The sequence below is a fragment of the Mauremys mutica genome, chromosome 8 (assembly GCF_020497125.1).
Source record: "Mauremys mutica isolate MM-2020 ecotype Southern chromosome 8, ASM2049712v1, whole genome shotgun sequence".
Lineage (NCBI taxonomy): Eukaryota > Metazoa > Chordata > Testudines > Geoemydidae > Mauremys > Mauremys mutica.
This window is the reverse complement of record NC_059079.1, coordinates 83,055,692-83,073,364: the sequence shown is the minus strand read 5'-3', so window position 1 is coordinate 83,073,364 and position 17,673 is coordinate 83,055,692. Positions and strand designations below refer to the sequence as shown.

At 39.3% G+C, this 17,673-nt stretch overlaps 1 protein-coding gene across 1 annotated transcript in view; it reads left to right on the top strand.

Moving 5' to 3' along the window:
• Positions 1 to 17,673, top strand: part of TENM2 (teneurin transmembrane protein 2) — a 966,597-nt gene that overhangs the window by 462,727 nt on the left and 486,197 nt on the right. The window contains exon 6 of the mRNA XM_045027903.1: positions 14,926 to 15,009. Coding sequence (XP_044883838.1) covers positions 14,926 to 15,009 — 84 coding nt within the window. The remainder of the gene's footprint in view (positions 1 to 14,925; positions 15,010 to 17,673) is intronic.

The following is a 17,673-nucleotide window of genomic DNA, read 5'->3' as shown; positions in this document are numbered from 1 at the left end:
GCTTTTTATCCTTCCACTAGAGGCTATTTCAGGATAAGTTGACAGCCTGCACTGTATCTTTTTATTCAGTCACTTCTATACACTGAGTGCCAGTAGTATTTTCAAAATAGCACTTATGATAAGGGAAAAGTAAACATGAATGGGCTGCTGAGAATTTATTGATACTTCTGGTTGTGTTGATCAAGAGCCCTGGCAGCACAGTGGCTCTGCCTGGCCTGTGTAATGTCCTTCCACATCCTTTCTGAGCTAGCCAGAACATTTCTTCCCCTCAGGGATAAAATGAGAGTTGGTGACTTGATGAAATAAACAGGAGCTAAGAGGGCTTGTCAGTGTTGAGCCTTGTCCTGACAACTGCCTCAGCAGAATGCATTTAATAAATTGTGATTGACAAAATACTTGAAAGCTACAGGTTGAAGTTGAAATCAAGGTGTATGGGGAAGTCGATAGGATAACATTAGAATAGCCTTATAGTACAGAGAGCTGTCGTGAATCACATAACTGCTTTTAAATTGGAAAAACTTTTAACAGTGGGAAAACTTGGATGGTCGTGGTACAGTTGTCATTAAGGCCATTCCTATAACTGAGCCTCCATCTCAGGGACTTTGTGCAATATTTTGTTACTTGATCAGATTTAATGTAGCAATTAATTCAGTTTTCAGAGTAGCATCCGTGTTAGTCTGTATCTGCAAAAAGAACAGGCGTACTCGTGGCACCTTGGAGACTAACTTTATTTGAACATAAGCTTTCGTGGGTTACAGCCCACTTCTTCGGATCCGAAGAACTGGGCTGTAGCCCACGAAAGCTTCTGCTCAAATAAATTTGTTAATTAATTCAGTGTTAGAGAGAATCTAAAATCCAGATCTTAATATCAATGAACTTTGTGGAAGTCTAGATCCAAACTCTGAAGTTTTGTGATCATTTCTAATATTAATACAATCCTTATCAATATATCTCATTGTAATAGATTAGTTCTTATCAACAGCATAAATCTGAGTCATCTTAAGTATAAAATTAAAATTACATGAACGAAACAGAAAAGGAAAACATTATCATTTTAGAGACCCCAGGATCAGAATATTACTGCATTATCTGAGATGCAAAATGTTCTCACTTCATCTTTCTCCTCTCTCTGTAGCATCTATCCCTCTCTCAGACATCAGATTATCTGGTCATAATCATCACTTCAGCTGCTAAATTATAATCTTATAATAAATTCTTAGGCTATTTGACTTTGCACTTTACCCATTCATCAACTTCTACTGGGCTATGTCAAATTAGGAAAGAGATGGTGGCTCAGATATGCAACGGGGAGAAGGGTCACTGCCACTTGCATGGGGGGAATAGGTATGGGTGAGGTGTTGGGTTAGTTAACTAGCTGGTTGGAAGGAGGCCTGTCCTGGTTGCTGATGGGAGTGTGGGTGATGAGGGTTGGGGGTAGCAGACAGGCTATATTAAATAACTAGGAGAGGGGTTTGATAAGTTAGTAAGTTTTAAACAGCCCAGTTTTCCCACGTTTTAATCATAATTTAAATGTAGTGGCCTGAATTTTCAAAAGTGACTAGACTTTTATGTTTCCAACCTGAGACATTTTAAAGGGGCCTAATTTCAGAAGGTGGATGCTCAGAAGTTTCTGAAAACAATAAATCTTTTAAAGTATCATTACCCTGGTAGCCAAAAATAGAGGTTCTCAAAGTTAATTTTGTAAATTTAGGCCAGCATCTTTTCCTTAATTGCTTAGAGAAGATATATTTACTATAGCACAAGCATGTGGGAATACACTACAATATTTTTATATAAATCCTGAGGTGATTTTCAGAGTGTTTCTGTTCAAATTTGGTTGCAAAAATAACTCCCACAGAATGTTGTTATAGTGTTTCCAACTGTAGAGTGCTGTGACAGTAAGCAGATAGCAAATAGTCTGTTATGCTTTATAGATTGCAATCATCATACTCCAGTACCAGTTGATGCATCTGTTGGTGTTCATTCTATTTCACATTTGCATTTAAATTCCTATGGAACAAAGATAAGATAAAGAGGAAAACAAATGATGCTTATTTGTTGTTCTATTGAACTCCGACTATAACTTTGAGAGGGAAAACCTCAGGGGAAAAATCCTATGTATTCTTTACAAAACATCATATGCCCATTCAGTCATTAACAATCTTCAAAATCCCTGAGGCTTTAGTGAAGACATAAATCAGCAAGGAATAACCCAAAATACATTGAAACCCAAGGAAAAAAAACCATGCACAATCTGATTGTAATTTGTGTCAATATTTTTAGTTCGCATAGAATACATTATAATACTGTTCTCCACCATACACACATTACTGATACATGTGGAAATATTGTCTGCATTTATTTACTTTTAAAATATTGCTCCTTTTTCATCTGTTGTAGTTCTAATTTGTTTTCTCTGTCACAGTGCACAGCATGAACTTGTAATACATTTAGGTATATCTATCTTACATCCAAGGTAATTCTCCTGGCTGTTATGAACTACCCGGTTTGTGGGAAGCCTGGGAACAGTCCTTCGGGTTAGATCCAATCCACCAACAGATGGATGTGTATACTCTGTAAAATGGGGTGTGTGTGTGTGTGTGTGTGTGTGTGTGTGTGTGTACACAGAAGTGCAGCAGGTACCCTAAAAATAACATGCCTACATATTGGTGGATGCACACATTATATAGGAGAGCTGGAGTGGGCCATTGTTGTGAACCAGTCCATCCCTATCATTGCTCATCCCTCTGTTCCCACCCCTTGCTTCAAAGATGTATTGACCCATAATTAAGGCTGCGAGTTGGTCATGGAAGTCATGGTTTCTGTGACTTCTGCAGCGGCTAGTGCTGGCTCAGCCCCCAGCACCAGTGGGTTCCCAGGCCACCTCCCCCAGCACCCGTGTCGCCCCCGGACCCCTCCACCCCTGAGCACTTGAGCCCCCCCTGCCCAAGTTTTAATTTACTGCCCATGACCCTCCATGATTTTTACTAAAAATATCCGTGATGAAAACATACCCTTTGCATAATTACTAATAGCTCTTATTAATGAGGAAGGGTGTTCTTCTTGGAAGACCTGGATCAGTTTACGGGTGCATGTTGTATAAGTGCTGTAGATGGAGAGACAGAAAGCATGACTCTTATTAAAGTCCGTGAGATTTAATTAGTATTTCTAAGAGGAAGGATGGGCTAGTGATTATGGTGCTAACCAAGGACTTGGGAGACCTGGTTCAAGTCCAGATTTCCTGTGTGATGTCAGGCAAGTTATTTAACCTCGTCTTGTCTCAGTTCCTCATCTGTAAAATGTGGATAATAGCACAGCGGGAGTGCTGTGAGGATAAATAAATTAAATGTGACATGCTCAAATATGATGACGATGAGGGTCATATAAATATCTACATTGGGTTGGGCAAACTACGACCTACAGGCTGGATGTGGCCGTGAGCCGTTCTAAGCCAGACCGCAAGCCGCACCACGCACCACTCCGTCCGGGGCTCTGGGTCAGGGGCCGCATCACATGACTCCCAGAAGCCGCAGCATGGTCCCACTCTGGCTCCTATGCACTCCAATGGGAGCTGCAGGGGCGGTGCCTACGGATGGGGCAGCATGCCTCCACGTAGGAGCCAGAGAAGGGACATACCACTGCTTCCGGGAGCCGCTTGAGGTAAGCGCTGCTCAGAGCCTGCATCCCCTGAGCCTCTCCCCATGCCGCAGCCCTGATTTCCCTCCCGCTCTCCAAACCCCTTGATCAATGGGCACCCCCGGCCAGAACCTGCCCCCTTTCCCGTACCCCAACTCCAATTTTGTGAGCATTCATGGCTCACCATACAATTTCTATTCCCCTGTGTGGCCCTCAGGCCAAAAGGTTTGTCCACCCCCAACCTAGATAGAGGGTAGGATTTAGCTCTTAAATTTTACCAAACCTAAATAAGGATGCATATGTTGTGTTCTTTTTTATAGTATTACATTTTCACTATAATTTAAAACAGCCACCCATTAATGGGAGAATTAACTTCTTAGGGTCTGGTTCTTCCACCTTTCATTGCTTGGGCATTGGTTTTTCATGACTGTGAATGGTGTATCTTTTTTTAAATCCAAGATTGCATGTTTTATCAACTCTCTGAGTCACAGACTAGCAGCTGTAATCTAAATTTCCATCCATAGATCATAGTTGAGATGGGAAGAGTGATGGCTGAGTGGGTGGATAAGTAACAGCAGGTGTAGGGTGGAGAGAGATAATGACAATATCACAAATCTCACAAATTTTCAAAAAATCATGTTTTAATTAAAATATACCATGAGTCATCTGTGACTTTTCCCAAAACTTTTTGAGACAGACCCAGCAACTTATTCATTGCTTAATAACTTACCTAAACATTAATTTTTGACTGAGGACAGTATCTCACTCTCAGAATTAGAAAGTAGATACTGAGTTATCTTGATACAGGCTAACATTTTGATAGCAGTCTTGGGGCTGGTGGGGGCAGGGGTTAATGTAATTGTTTGTTAATAAAGCCTCATTCTGAAAATCACAAAATCCTAAAAAGGGGGCAGAATGGATACTGCCTCAGCAGATGACAGTAATATCACTGGATGATATATTATTTATGGGAAATACGAGCCTAACAAACAACAAGATTTCTATTAGAGAGAACTAGACAAAAGCTTTATCCAGTAATTTTGAAAGTTGAGTGCCAATAAAAGACTCAACATCTGCCCCTTTGCATTGTTTGTGATACCTGAGTACCGAGTGTTACCATCAGGATATCAACAATTACCATTTCAATTGCAAGTGTAGGGGGAAAACACATACCACTGTGTGGCAACATTTAATGGCTATCACGGCACTTGAAGAAGTGAATGTTGAGTTTCATATGGCACCTACTATACATATCAAATGCTTCCCTATCCCAGCACTGATAATAGAACTGTCTGTGGATATTTCATCACATGAGCCTGTATCTCTAGAACACGTAAGCCCACTTTTTGTGCAACTCAGATTGCAACCTCCCAGCAAGCAGACAGTAAATGTAGGCTTTCAGGCTCTCTGCAGGTCACTCTCATTTATTTTATTTTGTCCCTTGTTTGAGAGAACAGCCTCTTCATTTTGCCATGAATGCCTCAACATTTATGTTGGAACTGTCACAATGCTCCATTTTTGCTGACATTATCTCTTAAATTAAAATGAATACAATCTGATCAAGAATTGCTAACATCACTTTATTCCTATACTCACAAAGGAAGAAGCAGAATGGTATTTGGCAGATAATTTCCGCTTCAGTGCCTGCTGATGCCTCCTGCTTGAAATGCTTGGTAGTTCCAATGGGATAAAGCTGGATCTATTTGTAGAAAATGGAAAGTTCTCATCATTTCAGATGGAAAATGTGTGTTTATTTTAAAGGAATCTTTCCTCGTGTGCACTGAAGTGCATTACTTTGTACTTGTGAGTCTGCGTGACTGTGAGGGTCAGAAGAGGTTTAATACACAAAAGCAGTAGTCTGCTCTAGTGCCAGGTCAGTACACTGGCTTGCATCCTCTGAGGCCTGTATGTTTGAGCCTGCACTACATTAAGCTAAAACTGAAGTGAGTATGTGCTCTTAGTTTAATAAAGAGTGGACAATGAGGCTATTGTCATCTACATATAAGTTGGCACAGTTTTTTGGTTTTTGTTTCACTTAGATTTCAGGACTGTGATAAAAAGGGTACTGGGGAGGTATTGACTGAAGTCAGCCTACACCTGAAGGTGACTTGGGAGGCTTTGCAATATCCAGTGGTGCCAAGAGTTATTAGCACACACTAGTCATATTTTCTTCTTGCAAGAATCTAACATCTTTGGTATTTTGGTAACATCTTGGCTGACTCATCCCTACTTTGAACTCTCCAGATGTAGAGGTGTAGAATATTAACACATATCCCAAAAATGAGGACAAATGCAGATTCCTCTTGACCGTCTCAGTCTAGCTTGTGTTGCAGCATTTTTAACTTATTAATTTAAATGTTGATAATGATCATGGATAAGTTCCATGAATGGTATCGGTAATAACATACAGTATTTACTATATACTGTCCACTTCTAAATTTTGAGTTTGCAGATCTCCTGGGCACCTTTCTAATGCTTTTGGCAAGCTCCGTTAATGTCAATTCATCCTCTGCAGTTAGGGAGGGGACATTTTTGCATAGATTTTTTTTGCAACTGGTTAGACAAAGCAGTACAAAACTCTGTATCATTTCTGCAGTCTGTGCTTCACTGACTTAAATCCTCCCCATTAAACTAATAATTAAGATATTACTGTTTGCAGGTATTAGGGTGGGTCTTGGAGCACTACTTGATGTAAAAGCACTAGTCTGATTACTATTTTAAATAGCATTTGTACAGATGGTGGGCTAGCCATACAGAAGGATTTAGGATCAGGAATTGTGTAGCAGGGATATTAAAGAAAGTGCAAGTACCCTAAACCTAGCTATAGCTCCTACTTCAAACTCCAGCTTCTCTTATTAAACCTAAGTATAATTCCATTGCTTGTAACAGAGCTGCTATTTTATTTTTTTAAGGCTGAAATTATGAAGTCTTAATACTGAACCAGTGACAATAGCAATAAATGGTTTGCTTACCCACAACTGTGGAAATAGCTGTGGGAGAGGGTCTGGGAAAGAGGAAGACTCTTTCCATTGTTGAGTTTCCTCCAAATTCTTCTGGTGGTGGAAGTTTAAGGTCATCTCCCTTTCCTCTCTGAACAGGTCTGGCCCCAAACCCTACAGATAGTGGGGAGTGATTCTCTAGAGGCACAGAGTATCTGCATAGCTCAATTCCATTAGAACCATGCTACCAGGACTTCCCCGGCCCGCAGCTGCCCCAGGATCCTTATTAATGGGGGTGTCACATTCCGGGGTGCACGAAAAGGCATATTTTGTACAAAGATTATTACAGTATTGTGTGGAGTGTAAATTCAGGGGTTTTCTTGATCACAGGCCTCAAGTGGGGGATGGTGGCCATGGAAATTTCTCACTCCTCCTTTCACACACGAATGGCAAGATCTGTTCTTGAAGAGTCCCTTCTTGTGAGGATCTAGGAACATGATCAGTCCCAAAGTTTTTCCTTTGATGTGGCCAACATCTGTGCTGTATGGGGAGATATTTATGGATATAGCAAGGCTATTCCCTCAGTGTACGTCTTCATCACAGAGTTAACTTGGCTCTTATTCAGGTGTTGCCACTAACTCCCCTCCCTTCCACAAACAAAACCCTCTTACTCAAGTTTATGGATGATAAACTTGGGGAAGTAGGTTAGTTTTAGCCTGGGCACCACTTTTATTTAGGATGATAACCCACCCACACTGGAGTGAAGATGCAGGGTATATCACACAAGTGCTGGTAGTTCTCCAGTGCCTTTCCGCACTTCCTTCTGTGTGCCCAAAAGGAAGCCAAGTTCTCCCACAATTTCCTGGGAAAGAATCAGAGGGATTTTAAGCTTACTGCAGCACTAAGAACGATGGGATGTGCCCCCTGAAAGTCCTAGTGACACACACACGGGAGTGCAGCACTAGTAAGGACAAAGTAACTTGACTTGGCTTTGCGGAGTGGCTGTTTACCCCAGAGCTAGGCTAATCTGGGTATTCAGACCCAGGTACTGCTCGCCTGTGTTACCTCTCTAGTGAAGACTGACCTTCAGAGACATGCAGGTATTTATATGGATAATGCCTGTTAACACTAATCTGAATTATGCATGTGCCTGCACTCTTGAATGTGAGAATAGAGCCTAATATTTTTACTAGTCCTTGGGAAATGGAGATGCAAAAGGAGAGATTTTCTTTCTTTTTTTAACAGTTACATAGTGTTTTCACATGCTGCTAATTACTTTGTTCTGTACAACCGTTGCAAGCAATACACTTGGAAAATCTGACTTCTGGCACAACGAGATTAATGCTGATAATATTTACCAACAGTTTAGGACTGTATGAAAATTCACATAAAATTACTTTCAAGTCCCATTTTGATGCAGTGGTGGATCAGAAGCCTTCATTAGTAATTTCTCTAAAATGTGCCTTTTATGAATGGGAAAGGGTAAAAAGTCGCACATCTGTAATTGATTTCAATGAGCTGCCAAAGTTACTTGAACTAACACTAGTGTCTTGTTTCCTGTGGTGTATTTCATTAATATTTTGGAAAGTGTCTTCAAATATTGAATTGAGGATTTATTTATTTAAGAAAAAATGTGGGTTGTGTGGATAGCAGAAAAGAAGAAGATACAATTCCGAGTTCTCTTCTGGAAAATAATGCTATTTGTGACTTACTATAACAATACAGTACATAAATATGAAGAAACAAGCTTTTTTTAGTTTAATTGGCTTGCTGAATGTAGTTCAGAGAAGTGAATAACTACAACTCTGGCTCCAAGGACAAGAAAAGATCAAACAACACATCATACAGAAAATGTAAAATAGAACACAATAGAATAAAACAGCAGAATAGGTAATTCTATCACTTAAAGAAAATAGAAGAAAAGAACAATTGCATAGGCCTTTTATGGTGTAAAATCAGAATAGATCAAGTGGCATGTTTTATTAAAAAGCAGAACAGCTCATTTTTTGATGTTTTTGTGGTTGTTTTTCATTTCTACTTGTCACCATCAGATTTTCCTCTAATTCTTCATAATCCCCAATTACATATAGAGAGCATGAGTTCTCTGGTTGAAAGTACAAAACATTTAATTTTTATTTAATATTTTTGATCCAAAACATTAGGGCAGGATAAGACAACAAATGACAATACATGAAAACAACATAGAGATGGGCTGAAGGAGAAACCCAGATCCATACTGCCCTCTGCTTTGTAGAAGTTTTGATCCAGAATCTGAATATTGTGGTTTGGGCCCCTCTCTGCAAACACATATGTGATCAATGATAAAAGCCAACCAAATCAAACACTGATGAAAATTAAATATTGGCTAAGGGGAAGAGAAGGGAGAATATAAAGATTAAAGAGTAAGGGACCAAAGTCCTTAGTGATACAAACTAAAAGATGTTGAAAAGAAAGATTATGTTTCTAGCTTATTCTGAGCAGATAAAGTTAAGAAGAAAAGAAGTCCCAAGTCAGAGGCAGCCACACATGCAGGGTGATGAAGGGGAAGATAGTGATCCACAGCAATGAACGCAGCTAAATTGAAAAGGACAAGAACAGGCATGAGACCTTGGAGCTAGCCACAAGCATAGCATTAGTTAGGACTGTCTTGGAAAAGACAGTAGCAGTGAGGTCAGGCCATCACAAGGAGGAAGCATTAAGGAACGCGCTTCCTTCCCACCTTCCCTGCAGACTCCATCACATTCTGCAACTGGCTGTGGCATGAGTTGGGACCACGCTGTTGAGAGCGTCTCTCTCTCTGACCTGCAGTGCCATTCAGCAGTGCATCCAGAAGCTGCTGGCAACCTTGCAAGCAAGTGGGGAGGAAGGTATAAAGGGAGGAGAAAAACTGTTGTAGCTCCTTTCTGCTTGCTTTCCTACTGGGCAGTGAGATCCCAGGCAGGCTGTAAGATGGGTGTGTCATTGACTCCACCTGGGCCTAGTTAGAGAAGGGGATGCCTAGCACAAATGTTCCCCTCCTCACCAGTCAGCAAAAGAATAGTCTCAGTGGTGGCTGAGAATGGGAGGATCTGGTCAGACTCCCACCACAAGCTTTGGGGAAAAACCTACAGATCAACTGTAATTGGGGTAGGGAAAGAATGAGATCAATATTCTGGAGATGGTGGGTTGAGGAGCAGTGGCATAGAAGCAGTTTGCTTTGTATGCAGGAGCAGGCAGGAGCTAGACTGGAGCTAGGATAATTGTTTGGAAACAGGAGACTAAAAGGAAATTTTAGGAAACAGAAAGCCAAGTTGTTTTGTATTAATTATGTAAGCAAAGAGTTGATAGAAAAATATTATGGAAATTCAGATTTGCAAGCCTGGATTGTGTTAACAGGCGGGTTGACGGGGGAGGAGCTCAGGAAATCTGGTTGGGAGTTACATTATAATTATTTAAATATAGTTATATTTAGTGCTTGTTGGCAGAAAATTTCTTTGGGGGTACAATATAATACAATACAACCTCTAGCTCCAGCAAACCTATTGTAGGAACAGGTAGTGTTGTAGAAGTGAATCTTCAGGAGAGATTGGAATGAGGACAGGGGTAGCTTGGCAAGCTGGTACTAAGAAGGTGGAGGGTGTTGACATGGTGTCTAAGATCTGTGAATAACAGGAAGGTATACAAGGAAGCATAGCACGGTCACGTGTAGTGTACTTTTCCTAGACATGGGTGAGGCCTGTGGGATAGGGACCAAAATTAAGCATAATGACTTATGGGCTTACTTACAAAAGATTTTTTTCTTTTTAGAAGACCAGTGATTGTAGGTCATAGTCTACTCTATCCTTCCTGATAATTGCAAAATCCATTACTGTCCCTTTGAGATGTTTTTTTATAAAACACTGCATTAAATCTGAATAAAAGCTTAATAAGTAGATTAGTTAGAACAATAGTCCTCATGAGGATGTTTGATTCTGAGCGTAGCTGCTAGAGATAACCCTAAATGCAATTAGGTTTAACTCCTTGTGAGTGTCAAAGGAAGGTAATACCCACAGAGACTTCCCAACAAATGACATTATTTTAAAAAAGTGTCTCAACATTTAAATTATTCTTTCCTCCGGGCATCAGTAACAAAACCTTTGTTAAGAATTGTTGGAGAAACAGAGCCTTGGATAACGCACAGTGGAAAATTATTTTTGAAAAATTTGTTTTAGATGTTTCACATCAAAAAGATGGATGGCTCTGCTTCCGTGGGGGAACAGTTTGTTGTCGTCATCTGTAGTCTTTGTAATTGTAAGGATCAAAACTCCCAAGGTGGCCAGAGATAAGGACAAAGACAAAATAGTGATTTCACTAAACATATACAAGTTTATAAAGGGCAATGTGATCCAATGTTGATGATTTTTTCTCTGCTTGTATCTGAAATAAAAACAAAAGCTTTTATTAAACAAAAAATCCCAGACATTAAACTTCATAAATCCAGTTCCTATTCTAGCATATAATGTAGCATACACTGTTAGATTACAAACCACTAAAACTGCTTAATTTTATTATTTGTACTGCAGTGCCTGCATCAGAACTATTGCATTATAATGAGGATTTTGGCATTGATATTCAAAACAAATAGTCCCAATTACAGCAACAAAAAAACCCACCTTCCCAAACACTTCTAAAATAACCCATTATGTATGTTTGCAGGGTTGTTGTAACTGTGTTTGTTGGTATGGTGTGGTCTAAATGCTTTATTGGCACTTGTTTGGCACAAGCTGCATAATTCACATATTGCTCGGTTGCTTGTGGGTAGTGTGGCCATCCCAAATCCATGCCAATAAAACCTTTATGCCACAGTACGCCATCATGTATATTCTCTCTCTCTGTGGGACATAAATATGATCTTTATCTGTGTAGACTAAATGTACATCCCACTTCTTCCACACGTTCATGCATAAATTGCATACACATGTGCATGTGTTTTGCAGGTGCCTATACCTTAGAATCATAGAATCATAGAATCTCAGGGTTGGAAGGGACCTCAGGAGGTCATCTAGTCCAACCCCCTGCTCAAAGCAGGACCAAACCCAACTAAATCATCCCAGCCAGGGCTTTGTCAAGCCTGACCTTAAAAACCTCTAAGGAAGAAGATTCCACCACCTCCCTAGGTAACCCATTCCAGTTCTTCACCACCCTACTAGTGAAAAAGTTTTTCCTAATATCCAACCTAAACCTCCCCCTCTGCAACTTGAGACCATTACTCCTTGTTCTGTCATCTTCTACCACTGAGAACAGTCTAGATCCATCCTCTTTGGAACCCCCTTTCAGGTAGTTGAAAGCAGCTATCAAATCCCCCCTCATTCTTCTCTTCTGCAGGCTAAACAATCCCAGTTCCCTCAGCCTCTCCTCATAAGTCATGTGTTCCAGCCCCCTAATCATTTTTGTTGCCCTCCGCTGGACTCTCTCCAATTTATCCACCTCCTTCTTGTAGTGTGGGGCCCAAAACTGGACACAGTACTCCGGATGAGGCCTCACCAGTGCTGAATAGAGGGGAATGATCACATCCCTTGATCTGCTGGAAATGCCCCTACTTATACAACCCAAAATGCCATTAGCCTTCTTGGCAACAAGGGCACACTGTTGACTCATATTCAGCTTTTCGTCCACCGTAACCCCTAGGTCCTTTTCTGCAGAACTGCTGCCCAGCCATTCGGTCCCTAATCTGTAGCAGTGCATGGGATTCTTCCGTCCTTCACGCACACATTTGAACCTTTGTGAGTTTACAATGGTTAGAAATTTTAAAGTGTGCATGCAAATGTTTGCACGGTAAAATACATTAGTGAGTACAGATGGCAGCTGAGAAGGGAGTCGGCCAAAAACATGGTCCTAAAAAGCATATAAAACTGGGCACTCTTTTGCATGTTCAGTAAATTTGCCCTTCCTATAAAAGGGATGTATTGCCTTGTAGTCTGTTTACCATATAGAACAATGATGGGCAACCCGCGGGCCGCACACAGCCCGTCAGGGTAATCTGCTGGCTGGCTGCCAGACAATTTGTTTACATTTGCACAGCCCCCCACAGCTCCAGTGGCCGCGGTTCGCCATTCCTGTCCTATGGAAGCTGCGGGAAGCGGCCACTTCTGTATTTATGTATTTATATTCATGTCTCTGTCTAGATAACAGGGTTACAGATGCCATATATATAACTGCAAGTGTATTCACTAAACAAACCTAATTCAAATCTTTTTTCCCCTTACATTTTAATATTGCATCTTCTGGGTAATCTTTGGCACCACTGAAAAGAACAAATGTGCTATGAATTATGGCTGCTTACCTGTTCTGTGACTGCTAAAAATCAGCTATCAGGATTAATATTCAGTAAGGACCTCGCTTTCTAGATTTCTAAATGTCTCCTTAGCTTGACTACATTTTTCGTGGTATTATTCATAGCTTTTTACTTGCAATGGAGTGCCCTTGAAAAATCTACAATATTTTTCTCCCTGCTTCAAAATCAAAAGTCAGTCTCATCAAAGATAAAGCTGAACTGATTAGTCCTGGGCCAGAGTATCTGAAAATGACTTATTTTGCATCGTTTTCACTAGGAGTTCAATTTTTACAGCACAACATACTCAACTGTATGTATGTGGTGCAACAAGGGCACTTAGTGGCCAGTTTGCTAATCACACATGCCTGTCTTTTGCTATGTGTAATTTCTAAGGATATGTCATGTTCTTTGGAACATTTTTCCACCCCAAAGTCATTACTCTAAGTCTTGAGAGATTTTATTCTTTCAATCAAGTAGCAGATGTTTCAGTTTAGAAATGCATACCAAGTAAGACAGATCTCCCCCTACTCTTCCTAGAGGTATAACACATTTCTTTTAATGCCTTCAGTACAAGTGAAATAATACTTTTTTTTCTGTATAATGGCTTTATTCAGTTATCAAACTGAATCACTGTTTTTCTATTTTTTTTATTATTTTTTGCATACCATAAGTGACAATGAGAAGTAAGACGGACATGTTTTCAGTGCTGATCCTGAAACTAGTGGGTGCAGGATTGGGACATTAATGAACCATGGCCATAGATTAGTAGGAGCAAGTATCTACAAGATGTTGAATATCTACTGGGAGAGGACCAAATAACCACAGGGTGTAACCCATGCAAATTGTGGTCACTTAGACTTCCCCAAAACCAGACCCTATATGAATTACCAGGCTCATGGCCTCTTCTGGACTTTTAAGTAACTACTTGAAAATTGAGTTTTACTTCACTTTATTTTTGTTGATTAATCACCTACCAAAACTTAGTAATAGTAGTAGTAGCTGTAGTTATTAAATCCTCTGACAGATTCTTCAAGGATCTCGACATTTCTTGGGAAAATAGAAGTATAATTGTTTTTAAAATGTATACCTTTATTTTAATTCAATTTAGATTTGAAGTAGTTAAACACACTCAAATGAAAGGTTTTTGATTAGTTTCATTCTAACTGATCCACGATTGAAAGCTGAACATTTCCTTTTCTACCCCCCACCCCCCTTTTAATAGAGATTCTTTTTCTGAAAATTATTATTTTAGCATAGAAACTTTTGGAGAGGCTTTGGAAACCAATTTCTCAGATCATTCAGCTAAAATATATTAGAAATTGATAAACTGTGATATTTGAAACACTTTGGATTTTTTTTATTCTGGATCACTGGACTGTCTAGTTCAAATTCAGCAGAATGAGCCTGATTATGTTGATTCTGAATTTAAATCTATGTATGCATCTCAAGTAAATGTAAAAAAACCCAAACCTTTTGGAGTGTCTCTTGAGATGCATTAGAAAAGGGATCATGAGTAAAAAGTTGAAACTGTGTTTTAAATAGCTATAACATGTAACTTACATTATGGTGCTACAGGTCATTTAGTAAAATTATTTTTCTCAGGATATTAGATGTCACTTATATATATTACAAATCTCACTGACTTCTGGGGAAACTGTGCACATGTATCCAGCGGCAGACTTTGTTCCAATGTATATTCACTTAAGTCCCAATAACGTTTAGGGCCCCGTTTGGAGACATGCTAACCTCTGCCTAGTCACACTGATAACAATGGGAGTCGAGGGTATTCAGCACTTGCAGGAATGGGTTCTTACCAGGGGTTACAAATGTTATGCCTACCTAAGCCTCTTTACATGTCGTTGATCATGTTGTATAAAATGTATAAACCCTTGTGTAATTTCTATATGAATAGCATGCTGTTATTTTTTTTTTAAAGTTTGTTTACTGATGGTAATCCTTCTGTGATCTTACCCAGCTGTGTTACATCAACAGTGTATGGGGGAATATTAGGGAGAACGAAGAGTTGTCTCTAAAATTTATTTATTTTATTTTATTTAGATTTTCACACACACCTTTCTGAGACATTGAAAGACAGACAGACAGGCTGGCAGCAGCTGGCTGAAACAAAGAACTCTCTAATACGTAAGGTTTTTGTCTTGCTTAACCCGTATTCCCTGTAAACGTAGAATCTGGCTAGTTTGCTTCTGCAGTGATTAGTCAAACTGTTTTTATATTATGCTTATCACATATTTTATTTGTGGGATTATTCTGTGTTTTCTACTGTGTAGTAAATAAACCTGGCTTTTATTCGGATAACTACAGTCTTTTCACTGACTCTTAAGCTGGGATATTTGTTATTGTACTCCTAAGAGAGGAGTGGGTGGTGAAGGAACTGCAATTCCCCTGAGCCAGCCAGAGAGTTGGCACAGGCCAGCCATGGGCACAAGGATTGCTGGACAATGTGAGGGATGCCAGGTCTGGTATTGCACAGACCTAAGGAAAGACACCATAATATCTGTACCCATAGTTTATTTACAAAGGTGGCTGCATATATTTTTGCTCACTAGTGGAAGTTTGCATGTTCTGTAGATACTGCTTCAGAGATTTTGCAGTCTGCCTTTTTTAATGAGAGATTTTGAGATACCTGTGTTCATCTTTTGCCTCGACTGAATTTTTTTATCTAAACCAGTTTCAAATCCAGACAGTAGCTCTTAGTGCAACATTAAGCTTTTTATCATAGATATCCCATATAACACAATCAGAATTTTTGTAAAGAATTACCTCAGTGACAGATGAGTTTTGTTAAAGTATATAACTGTATTATTCCCCTTGACCCCCACAGCAAGATAGATAAAATCACTTGGCAAAAGGGAGGAGTGTGAAAAAATAATTTGGCATTATTTTTTATTAACAGAAAACTTTAATAGTTGATTAAACATATGAAGTTCTTAGATCCAAGTGCTTCTTGGTGTGATTTTCTATCTAAATAAAGATTCAATAAACCCCTTTCCCCTGATATCTCTTAAATACTAAGTGTTGTTTTCATTCATTGGATATGTCCAGTTGCATTAACCTTAGATCTTAGTCAATATGTTCCATTGTGCCCTTACTAATTTCCCAGGAGCCATTTCTGATAAAGCCTTATGCCCTCAAGGCTGCAATTTCTGTTTTATGTTTGACTGTCTGTTCAGATGAAAGATGCTTCCTATTACACTATTCTGCTTTCCTTGTCTTACAGCCATCATCATCTTTGTGACGTGTGTTCAGTTAGGCCCTTATTCAGCAAAGCATTTAAGCATGTTCTCAAGGGCTTTGCTGAATCAGAGCCCTAAAAGGAAATAATATCCTAAATTCTGATCTTTAAACATTTGATAGGATTGTTTTTCTTCTTTTTGTTTTTCTGATGTACTCTCTTCCTTAACATTCATTTGATTACTCCTGGAGTCTTGCAAATAATCTTAGATATGATTAGGCTGTGCTATGCAAGCATATCTAGAAATAATAATAGACTGATCAAGAATTCCAGGATAGGGTCCTATTTTGTTTTGCCTGTCTAGGGCCAGATCATGTCAAATGCTGAATACCAATGACTCCTACAAATTGCTGAGTGACTTCAACCTTCTTTATAGTCAGTGGGAGTTGAGGGTGCTCCAAAAGTCTTGGAATACTTACAGCATCTCATATGATCAGGCCCTTAAAAATCAGTCCAGGTTTACAGTGAGAGAGAATTTGTTTGCCACAGGAATTACATTCCCATGATAGAGGTCTATAATACAGAAATCAGGCCCAGTGTGTAGCTAGTAGCTACTTAAAAAAAGATAAATTGTATAAAGATTAGAAATGATCTGTTATATCTCTCTGCATTTCTGAAGTGCCCATGACCATAGTATCTTGGCTAGTGATCTAGCTACCAGTGAAATCAAGGTAGTTACACTAGCGATGAGTTTGGCTGAAATAGTATATCACTGAATTGCAATACTAATAATAGCAATATTTCAGTGCGTTCTCCAGAATCCATTGATGCCTATCTTAGGGGCTCTCTGCAAGGCCGTTCTCCCTGGGTCACTTCATCTATGAACACTATTGTCTTCCTATCCTTTCTTTTTTTAATTATATTGTGTTTGGTTGCCCATTTTGTTTAGCTTTCCTTAAGAGCCTGACCCCATGTCCCACTGGAAATATTTGGATTTATATATTGTTTTATATTGTGCAGCATCCCATGCATTCAATGATGTAGAAAAGAATGAAATAGAATCTAGTGGTAAATATTAATATTAAATATATATTCTGTTTTACAACAGTTTTAATTCTTATTTATGGTCTGCTGTAAATGGGGAAAAATATAAAAATGTAAACAGATTGCAAAGAAGTGGAAAGAAAGTAATCCATCTCTTGGGGACTTTTCCGCATATGGAATCATTTCTACATAAAGGGTTTGGCATAGCTTCTGGAAGAATGTATTGCGTATTGTGTACTGTAATTGTTACAAGAAAAGAGTGAGCTTATACATACAGATGTTGTCGCTGGTAACCATGCTAGCTTAATCTATTATGTTTATTATTCAGAGACGGAATTAGGACCAAGACTCAGCTTCATCTGTACTCTTTTAAAAACAAAATGCCATGGGGTCTTTAACGTCCATCTGATACTACCAAAAACTGACAGATGGCACCAACCTTGGTTTAAAGTGTCATCTGGATGAGGATACATCCAAATAGTTCTGTAACACTATTAGTGCACATGGTGTGTTAGCTTTGCAGAAGCCTTTGAGTAAAGTCCTCAGCTTTTCATTTGAGAGGTGCCCAG